Source organism: Neopsephotus bourkii, unplaced genomic scaffold (assembly GCF_033783945.1).
Source record: "Neopsephotus bourkii isolate Nb327-2 ecotype Australia unplaced genomic scaffold, CSIRO-AGI_Nbou_v1 NB_1825, whole genome shotgun sequence".
Taxonomy (NCBI): domain Eukaryota; kingdom Metazoa; phylum Chordata; class Aves; order Psittaciformes; family Psittacidae; genus Neopsephotus; species Neopsephotus bourkii.
Window position 1 is genome coordinate 9,342,078 of NW_026902298.1, and position 10,772 is coordinate 9,352,849.

The 10,772-nt window shown below is 48.9% G+C and overlaps 1 protein-coding gene across 3 annotated transcripts in view; it reads left to right on the top strand.

Moving 5' to 3' along the window:
• PRDM11 (PR/SET domain 11) overlaps positions 1 to 6,673 on the top strand; it is a 48,385-nt gene extending 41,712 nt beyond the window's left edge. Inside the window, exons 7-8 of one of the 3 annotated variants that reach the window (XM_061343599.1) lie at positions 42 to 692; positions 1,511 to 6,665. In XM_061343599.1, coding sequence (XP_061199583.1) covers positions 42 to 692; positions 1,511 to 3,675 — 2,816 coding nt within the window. In that variant the 3' untranslated portion in view covers positions 3,676 to 6,665. Of the gene's footprint in view, positions 1 to 41; positions 693 to 1,510 lie in introns of all 3 variants that reach the window. The other 2 variants (XM_061343601.1, XM_061343600.1) reach the window with 2 other exon arrangements.
• Positions 6,674 to 10,772: the final 4,099 nt, after the last annotated feature.

The following is a 10,772-nucleotide window of genomic DNA, read 5'->3' on the forward strand; positions in this document are numbered from 1 at the left end:
GGTTCCCAGTGATAATCCCCACCCCTCGCTTTCCTTTCTAGGAGACAGAAGGTTACAGAGGGAGAAGCTGGAAAAGAACATGGAGAACCAAGAGGACACGAGGGGGCCTCTCCAGCTCGTCACCTTAAAGCAAGGGAAGAGCCCCTACAAGCGCAGCTGTGAGGAGGGGGAATCCCACCCCCAAACAAAGAAGAAAAAGATTGACCTCATCTTCAAAGATGTCCTGGAGGCTTCTTTGGAGTCCGCCAAATTCGAAGAGAACCAGTTAGTAACAAGTACACCGCTTGCCATCAGAAAAGCATCTAAATACCAGGCTGAAGACATCTTTGAGCGGTGTGGCAGTGCCATGCAGCACGGCTCCCTGGGCCTCAGCAGAAACCGGAGCGAGGGGGAATGGAAGGTCCCTCATGGTTCCTCTTTCAGCTCTGCCAAAGAGATGGGAATCCTTGAAGATGAGGAAGAAGAGCCTTTGTCACTCAAAGCAGACAGCCCAACGGAGCTGTCGCTGGCCTCTGCACAAGGCAACTCCCATGAAATCCCCACCACCTCCTTCTGCCCCAACTGCATCCGTCTGAAGAAGAAGATCCGGGAGCTGCAGGCTGAGTTAGACATGCTGAGATCTGGGAAGTTACCCGAGCCAGCCGTGTTACCGCCCCAGGTACCCGAGCTCCAAGAATTCTCAGACCCCACAGGTAAGCCTTGCCGAGTAACAGCGTTCTCCAAACCCTGCCTAAGGAGAGTAGTGAGATGCCTGTGTGCTGTGTACCCATCTAAAGCGTTTTTGCCCTGAATATTCAGGTGAACACGTTGGTCCCATGGAAGGTTCGCTGTCAGGTTTTGTGACTGGGTGGTCCAGGGCACAGTGGAAAACACTGTCTTGGGAAAGACTCTGTACGACAACTTGCTCTTTGTTGCCATTGTAATCGATCATGCACTGCCAATAAAAAAGACATTCCATTGCAGACAGTTTGTTTGCTGTATTTTTGATGCCTTCTCTTCCAGCGAAAGCCCCTCTGCAGTGCCTCAAGGGCTACCAAACAAGTCTGAATAACTGTGGTAACACTGAAATGTGCGCTCTTTGTGTATGAAATGATGTCCTGCTGTGCCCCTTGTTGGAAAGCCCTCGCTGTTTCTCCATTGCCTTAACACACCCATGTGTCCCTTTCTGAAGATACATTTCATTTCCTTCAGGAATGTGTTGTTGAGCAGCCAGGAACCGTCACCAAAGGGAATGTGTGGGTCATACCATGTATTGTGTAAGTGGCCAGGATGTAGTGTTCTTTCTTGCTGTCCATTGTGGCATGTTGGAGACAAAGTTCATATGCAGAAACATTGATTTGTTTTCCCTTCAAAGCCATGATTCAAATTCTACCTGTAGTGCATTGTGGGGGCAGGAGAGGGCAGATTGTGGCCGCCTCATCAGGCAATGGTCTGCTGTCACCAGTAGGATGCTTCTCTAGCTCAGCAACTTTGTAAATACCTTTTCTGTTTGTTCTTGTTCTTGTTACAGCTTCAGAAAGCATCATCTCTGTTCCCACCATCATGGAGGACGATGACCAAGAGGTAGATTCTGCTGATGAATCAGTTTCCAATGACATGATTGCTGCTACAGATGAGCCTTCCAAGATGTCTTCTGCAACGGGCCGAAGGATACGGCGGTTCAAGCAAGAGTGGCTTAAAAAGTTCTGGTTTCTGCGGTACTCCCCGACACTGAATGAAATGTGGTGCCACGTCTGCAGGCAGTACACAGTGCAATCCTCTCGGACTTCAGCCTTCATCATTGGCTCAAAGCAGTTCAAGATACACACAATAAAGCTTCACAGCCAGAGCAACCTCCACAAGAAGTGCCTGCAGCTTTACAAGCTCAGGATGCACCCGGAGAAGACAGAAGAGATGTGCCGGAACATGACCCTCCTCTTCAATACAGCCTACCACTTGGCCCTGGAGGGCAGGCCCTACTATGACTTTCGGCCTCTGGCAGAACTGCTGAGGAAGTGTGAGCTCAAGGTGGTGGATCAGTACATGAACGAGGGAGACTGCCAAATCTTAATCCATCACATCGCCCGGGCTCTTCGAGAGGACCTCGTTGAACGCATCCGACAGTCTCCCTTCCTCAGCATCATCCTAGATGGGCAGAGTGATGACTTGCTTGCAGATACTGTGGCAGTTTATGTGCAGTACACAAGCAGCGATGGGCCTCCAGCAACAGAATTCCTGTCTCTTCAGGAACTGGGCTTTTCTACAACAGACAGTTACCTCCAAGCATTAGACAGGGCTTTTTCCAGTCTCGGAATACAATTGCAGGATGAGAAGCCAACTATTGGCTTGGGAGTCGATGGTGCTAACATTACTGCCAGCCTGAGAGCCAACTTGTTCATGACAATCAGAAAGACCTTGCCCTGGCTTCTCTGCCTGCCCTTTATGGTACATAGGCCCCACTTGGAAATTTTGGATGCAATCAGTGGGAAGGAACTGCCGTGCCTGGAGGAGCTGGAAAACAATCTGAAGCAGCTGCTCAGTTTCTATCGTTACTCTCCTCGACTCATGTGCGAGTTGAGGGTCACTGCAGCCACTCTGTGTGAGGAGACCGAGTTCTTGGGGGACATTAGAGCAGTGAAGTGGATCATCGGGGAGCAGAATGTGCTCAATGCTCTAATCAAGGATTACCTTGAGGTTGTGGCCCATCTCAAAGATGTCAGTGGCCAGACCCAAAGAGCAGATGCTTCTGCCATTGCCTTGGCCCTCCTGCAGTTCCTGATGGACTACCAGTCGATTAAACTTATCTACTTCCTATTGGATGTGATTGCTGTGCTTTCACGCCTCGCCTACGTCTTCCAAGGGGAATACCTTCTTGTGTCGCAGGTGGATGATAAGATAGAGGAGGCCATCCAAGAAATCAGCCGGCTTGCGGACTCACCCGGGGAATACTTGCAGGAGTTTGAGGAAAACTTCCGTGAAAGCTTTAATGGCATTGCTGTGAAAAACCTCCGGGTGGCTGAAGCCAAATTCCAGTCGATCCGAGAAAAGATCTGCCAGAAGACCCAGGTGATCCTAGCCCAAAGGTTCGATTCCCGTAGCCGGACATTTGTAAAGGCCTGTCAGGTATTTGACCTTGCAGCGTGGCCCAGAAGCACTGACGAGCTCATGAGCTATGGGAAGGAGGATATGGTACAGATATTTGAACACCTGGAGACGGTCCCATCCTTTTCCAGAGAGGTTTGCCGAGAGGGGATGGACACCCGCGGGAGTCTGCTGATGGAGTGGCGAGAACTCAAGGTGGATTATTATACCAAAAATGGTTTTAAAGACTTGCTCAGTCACATTTGTAAATACAAACAGAGATTCCCCCTCCTCAATAAAATAGTTCAGATCCTCAAAGTCCTTCCCACCTCATCGGCCTGCTGTGAGAAGGGGCGTGCTGCCCTGCAGAGAGTGCGCAAAAACAACCGCTCCCGGCTCACGCTGGAGCAGCTCAGTGATCTTCTGACCATTGCTGTTAATGGGCCGCCCATTTCCAACTTCGATTGCAAAAGGGCACTAGATAGTTGGTTTGAGGAGAAGTCGGGCAATAGCTACGCTCTGTCAGCTGAAATGCTGAGCAGGATGTCGTCCCTTGATCAGAAGCCGATGTTGCAGAGCATGGACCATGGCTCTGAGTTCTACCCCGATATTTAGGAAGGAATGCCTCAGATCAGAAAGCTGTTGAATAGTTTTTTTAATCTATACTCTAAACTTTGATATATTATATAAAATATATATATATATTATCTATATTAAGGAGAAACCCACACTGAAAGTTTAAAAGTTTAAGACGATGTGCGTCTGATAGAAGCTAAGCAGAGTTTTAAAGATGATTGAGACAACGTTTAGACTTTTACTGGTGTCTCCAACCATGGCAGCTGCAGTGTAGGTGGCAACATTTCATTCTTTAGAAGCATGTGCTGGGGCCATACTCTACATGTTCAAACCTAACTCTCTATAAGCTACACAACGGGTCTTTGTCAGCCTCATCCTCCCGGCAGTTTCTTTTGTATGTGTGTTGTTGTTGGGTTGTTTTTTTGTGTTGTTTTGTTTTGGGGTTGGTTGTTGGGGTTTTTTTATCCTCCTCAGTTTGAATCTCTGCCTCTCTTTCCGTTGTTCAGTCCGGTTATTGAGCCATTTGAGCCTTTTGTTGACAACCCTGTGTTCTGATTCCTGACAGAGCATCCCGTGCTTTTCTGTTGTCCCCAGTTCTCCAGCTCCATCCAGTTCTCTTGGCTGAGTGGGAGATATCTTCACTCATAGAGATTACTGGCAGGAGGGAGAGGCTGGGGGTGTGATTTTGGGTTTTTCTTCTGATTTAGCAACAAAACTGTGATGTCTCTTTCTCAGTTCTTCTTTTTGGGCTGTAGAGTAATACTTGGCTTTCAGCTCCTTTTCTGATTACAGTAGTACCAGTCTATCCTGCATATATTCTAACACGATGTCATGTGCAGACTATAAAATAGCAAATTAGAGAAGGCAGGGGGAAATTTTTTGCATTTATATTTTTATATTGTAGGAGATAAATATATATATATATATACAATTATTCATTCGAAAACCAGGGCTGCTGTGGAAGCTAGACAGCCAATGAGTCAAGAGCCATCCATGGGCTTTGAGATTCAAAGGCTTAAAAAAGTATATTCTAATTTACATTATTTATACTATGTCTTTATAATCCTAGATTGTTGTGGGGGGTTTTGTTCTGTTTCCTTTTGTTTTCCTTTGGAATGACTGAAAGAAAAACCTGCTGCGGTTTGGTGGCAGGAGCTATCAATGCAAGATTATCTTGGATTATATTCATGTGATGATGTTCTACAAAGGTTCACGTATTCTCTTGTGACCAAGGTAACATGTTCCACAGCACAGCAGACTGATGACAGCAGGAAGAAGGGATTCTTCTGCTTCTTCCTGTGAAATACTTCTTTTCTTGAAGGGATGCAAAGCCCAGCTGAAATGTGAATGGGGGACTTGCACCTTCCATCACATAGAGATTGTTCTGTGGGCTTGGGGTTCTTCTTTATTTTATTCTTTTACAGTAAACAAGCTCCAGGTATTCACACAATATCACTTCAGGTTAGAAAAGCAAAAAAAAAAAAAAAAAAAAGATAAAAACTAACCAAAAAAAACCAACCCCACACAAACAAAAAGGTGCAAAAACTCCACAGATGCTAGTGCCTTGCCCTGCTGATGTGGCATGGACAGCACCGACCTGACCAGATCATCGTGGGGGTGAGAACATGTTGTCCAGAAGGTGTCTGACACGTTCTCACTCCCCAGAGGGATGAGCTTTGTGCCAAGCTGTGTTGTTTGGAAACATGATGGTGGTATCAGCAACACTGAACCTTTCCTTTCTCCTGTTACCCCCCTGCCCTTGGTCTTGGTGCTAAGATATCTCTAGAACCGTTGCTGCTAGTTGATAGCTTTTCATTTATATAAATATATATATATATATAAAATATTATTTTATTTTTTAAACTTTTTTGTTTGTTTTCAATGGAGATGTAGCATGTTTGGAACCGATCTCTCTCGGAGTCACTTTCACTGCCAGGGTTCACGCACTGTCTTCCCCGGAAAACACGCACTTCTACCTAGGTCTTGCTCACCTCCTGCTAAACCCCTTTGCCCCCAGCAGAACCACACAGCCAGCACTGGGCAGAGATGTGTGGCCAAGCCACTGTGGACTGGATCAGCTTTTAGATCCCATGGGAACACCTAGACTGGTGTTGGTCAGAGCTTTGGAAGCGTTTTCCCTCTATCCCTGTGGGACTGAGCCTACCCAAAGCACTAGTGGTGGCCAGTCTTTGTGTCCTGACTCTGCTTCCTTTGCTGTAAAATGGGGCCAGACAGTCCAAGGGGTGTAGAGCAGACCCCACATACCTTCCGTAGCACTTATTCCCTGTCCCCTCTGCCTTACCTCAGATGGCAACGTCGGGAGCTAGGTCAGGGCATTGCGCCATTGCAGAGCAGGGGCATCGATGCGCAACACCTAGCAAGCAAAATAATATAGCGCTGTTTGCTTTTTCTTCCAAATAAATGATGTGATCAAATTGACCCATTCATCTACAGGAGTAAAAATCAAACCCTCTGCAGCTGGGCAGGCTTGGGCTGTTGTTTGCCTGATTGTAAAATAGGGATCTCTCCACACAAGGTGCTTCAGCTCTGCTCAGGGTGCTGCCACAAAGCTCTCAGAGCTGCTCCTTGGTAGGGAGGAGGCGGGCTCCCTCCTTAGCTAACGTTTTGGAGATGTAAAAAGGAAGATGGAATTGCTGCTCCATCTCTGACCTGGTGATGGGCAAGGTGAATGTAGATGCTGGAGACAAGAAGTGATTGAATGCACCAGAGGGGAATAGGCAGGTTGGGGAGAGTCTTCCTTGTCGAGCAGCAGAAGAAACAAGTAGCAAAGATATTTGATGCAAGTTGTGTTGGCTGCCAGAGGGGCTGTAAAGACAGTTTCCCTCCTCCCTTTTTCTTCCATTTTCTCTTTGCTCAACTCCATAGCTCTTTGCAGGGGGAAAATAATCGCCTGCCTTGCTGTGCCAGAAGAGGTTTAGATTGGATATTAGGACAAATTCATTCCCCAAAAGGCTGCTCAGGCATTGGAACAGGCTGCCCTGGGCAGTGCTGGAGTCATCATCCCTGCAAGTGTTCACACACCATGGAGATGAGGCCTCAGTGCCAGGGTTAGTGGTGGCCTTGGCAGTGCTGGGGAACGGTTGGACTTGATCTTAAAGGTCTTTTCCAACCCAGTGGATTCTGTGATGCTGTTTGCAGCAATGGAAGCTTGTGGGCACGTGGGCCCACCAAAGTGCCTGGCCTGCATGGAGGGAAGGGACACTTGAGCTTCCAGACACCTTTGCAGACAGGAGTGCTCCCCAGGGCTTGTGCTGAGCCACCCGAGAGGCCCGTTTACAACTGCTCTGAGCCTTTCTGCTGTTGCCACTGGGGAGTAAATGGTGCCTTGCCTTGTTGGCAAGTAAGAGCTGCCGCAGGCTTGTTCCAGAATGATTCCTCTAATTTGTCACTCCTTTGCTTCATTTGCGAATCCCATCCTCAGTGACAGCTCTCAGCCGCTGCTCTCATTCCTCATGGCAGAGCGGAACGTGCACCAGTGCTGGTTTTTCCTCCAGGCAGTCAGCTGGCAAAGGGAAAGCGCTTGTTTCTTTTGCAAATGACTTTGTGTGCATCAGTGAATGGCATCGGTAGGAAGCGTGATTCCCTGCCACGGGATGTTATGGATACCTGCAATGGGAAAGGTCAGGGATGGGGGAAAGAAGCCAGCCCAGCTCCCCCAACAAAAACAATTCCCGGCTTTTGTCCTAGACAAATGTAGGTGCTTTGCAAGCTTTCCCTCTAGCCTTCCCTGCCTATCTCCGATCTGTAGCTGTTACTCCCATGGATAGGCTGTGGATGGAAACGTGACTGCAGGCATGAGCAAGACGGGGAGGAATACCAATGCAAAGTGCCTCTGGCTTCCCTGCCTGGCCTTTCCTAGGAGCAGGTTCGATTCTGTGCCCTGTTTACAATCCCCAGGGCCCGGCTGGGCAGCAGCAGGCATAGGGAAGAGGCTCTTTGGCTCGGAGATCGCCATGGTTTTGGTTAAATCGATGCCTTTCCTGCTGTGCTGAGTGAATGAGAGGAGGTTGTTTTCAACATGTTGCTTACAGCATCTTGAACTGCTTCGGGTGCACAGACAGAAGGGTTTAATTTGTCTCAGATGAGCTCTTTATGTTCTCCCCCCCTCCCTGTATCTTTGCTATGGCATTGGACTGTGAATAATGCACACTTCTCCAGACCCTCGGGTTTCTGTTGCCAATCTCCCCTCCCCTCTCTTAGCTCAGGCTCTTGCCTCTTTCACCCTGCTGTGAAGCAGGAATCCGTGAAGCACATCCAGACATGTCCTTCTGCAGGGCTCGCCTGTGGCCGCAGGGGTCCCTCTGGCCACAAGGCCGAACTCAGCAGGGATAATCCTCACAAGAGACCAAAGCTCTTCCCATACCAGCAAAAGCACGTGGGAGCCACAGGGGGTTCAGAGGGGACGTGATGGGCAGGGGCCTGATGTGTTTCCTGCCTTGGGTCTCATCTGACCGCGGCGATGTCCCCCCTGTGCTGTTGTGCTTTTGCTGGTACAACTCCTCAGACGTGATTCAGGCTCAGTCCCATCTCTTTCTCACAGCACAAACTCAACCAGGTCGCCCTCGGGGTCCTTCGGGGTCCCTTTTCTTTCTTATCTCATGAGGATTGCTGTTTGTTTGACCAGTGGGTAAGACAACCTAGACAGCCGGCTTGCAAATAAGCATCAACAGCTTCTGCTTTTGCAGATTGCCCTCTGAGCCCTGTCGAAAGAGGTCTTAAAAGCAGAGAAATGGTACGTTGCTCCCCCAGCCATTGTATTCAATGCAGTAATGCCTATGCAATTCCTGTCTCCCTTGGAGACACGTATGATGTGTGTGCATGTAAGCTAGTGTATGTATACAGTACATATGCATATGGTCTATATATTGTATATACGCACATCCCAGTACATATACACACAGTACAAAAAAAAGATTAAAATCACATGCTTATATATCTATAAATAAAATCCTATATATTTATATATTTCTATGTTTTCAATAGATATAAAGATATAATATAGAGATAGTCTCAACCACCCTTGTGTAAGGCTGGCCCTGTGTTCTGGCACAAGGCACGTAACACTGAAGACTTTGGACTTTGGGATAGTTTTAGCCATACACTGAGGCCTGCATTTAGGTGTATAGCACTCTATGGAGAGGGGCTTTGCTGTGGTTAGGGCAAGGGGTGTCCTTGCTGGCATGTTAACCAAGTGCTAAATAAGGCTTGTGGCATAGGGGAACGTCTTGGTGGGGGGAAATTGCTTGAGTGTCCCTGTCTTCTCCTGAGTGAGCCTCTGGCTGAGGTCCTGTGTGTTCACACAGATACATATCCCGCCTTCATATGCACTTTGCTCTCTCTGCACGGATGCGGCTGGCAACTGGTGCCGTGAGAATGGGCCTTTCTGCTGTTGTTCCCAGTGCTCCTTGGTGCTGGCAGGCTCCGTGAGAGCATGGCTTTGCTCGTGGGCATCAGTCAGTGACACAGCCATGCACTGGGATAAAGGCAGCAGGAAAGCCAAGGCATTCCTGAGTAGAGGGAGGGTTGCTGCTGCGCGGTCGGAGGTGACAGGGGTGGTGTTTGGAGCTGGAGTAGCACGGATGAGAAAGGACCGCGAGCTTGGAGCAGTAAGGATGGGAGTGTGTAAGCCAAATGGTGCCGCTCTGTTGGGCCAGGCTGGCTGCTGCTGTGCTGCAGGAGCTTCTCCACTCTCTCAGGCTTCATGGATGCTCCTCATTGGTGAGCATCCTGCCTGTGTGGGGGACCTGGTGGCTTTTCTGGAGGGAAGAGAATGATGTGGTTGAGCAGAAGATGTGATCAGTGGCACATGTGGCCTTTGGGCCCCAACACACTGTGTGCTGATCTCACCAGGCTGAAGCACCAGAGGGTGCACCCCTCTTGCCCAAGCTGGTTTTGCATGACAGGCGTTTCTGTGCGGGACTGGGGATGGATCCAGGCACTGGATCAGCCTCCCCTGTGTGCCCATGTCTGCGGGATGGCCAGCAGCCTCATCCCTCCATCCCTCCCTTCACACAGCCACTGTTAGGACACTGACCCTACTGTGGGGTGCAGTCCTTGGCTGGTGCCTGAGGTAACCCAAGAGGTTCCTCTGGCCGGGCTGGCATCACCATGCTGCTTCCCCATAAGCATTGAAGGGAAGGCATGGAGGTTTGGCTTTGCAGGTCCACCCAACCATGCTCTCCTCTCCATTGGTTCTAACTGCTGGGAAGAGGATGGGTTGTAATTCCACCTTGCCGAATGGAACGACTCATTACACTGGTATCGCATTGAGCTCCGCAAGCTCCCCCCAAGCCCTACCACACACCTCAGTGCCCTCTCCCCGGCCTCTCTCCTCCACACAACTGGTAATCCACCTCACCACAACCCGCCTGCCGGCAGCTCCCCATCCCGGCCATGCAGCGCCAATGGGGAGCCCCCCCGGCTCCTCGTGAACCTCAGCGATGGTTTTCCTCGCTCCCAGCCCTCTCCTTCGGATGCCACTGACACTCACGGAGGCTCAGCCCGGCGAGGGGCTCCCCCTGCACTGCACCTCATGTCGAATAAGCTCGCTGGGCCTCGTGAGGGAACCATGTCTCATATGCTGTAATGTCCCGAATGCTATGGGAGGGCCACGGAGTTTTTCTGCCAGTCAATGGCATCCTCATAAACTCACCCGACTGTTGGCAAAAAAAAGGCATTTTCTACTTGCAGAAAACAGGAGGTTTCGTCTCGAACCTCCCCATATCCACAAGCACAGCCCTGCTGAACTGTTTCAAACGATCTCTCACCCACCCACCGCACACACACAAACACATGAAATGAGAGGAAAATATCTAGACGTCTATTATTACATATGTATTAATATGTTAATATCACTCTTTTGGAGAACATTAAAAATGGTTATTACTTTACAGACTATGCTTTATAGTACCTGTGTGAAAGGACCTAGGACACTGGATACGAATAGAGCTATGTTGATATATCATAGTATGTACACGAGAACCTTCCTTTTGTCATATTATCCTTGTAATGTAAAATGTTTGTTAATAAAAAAACATTTAAATTTATCACGTTGGGTTCCTCGTTCTTTACATTGTGCTTGGGGGTTAATGTTGTTTTCCCAGAGCAAGGGTTAT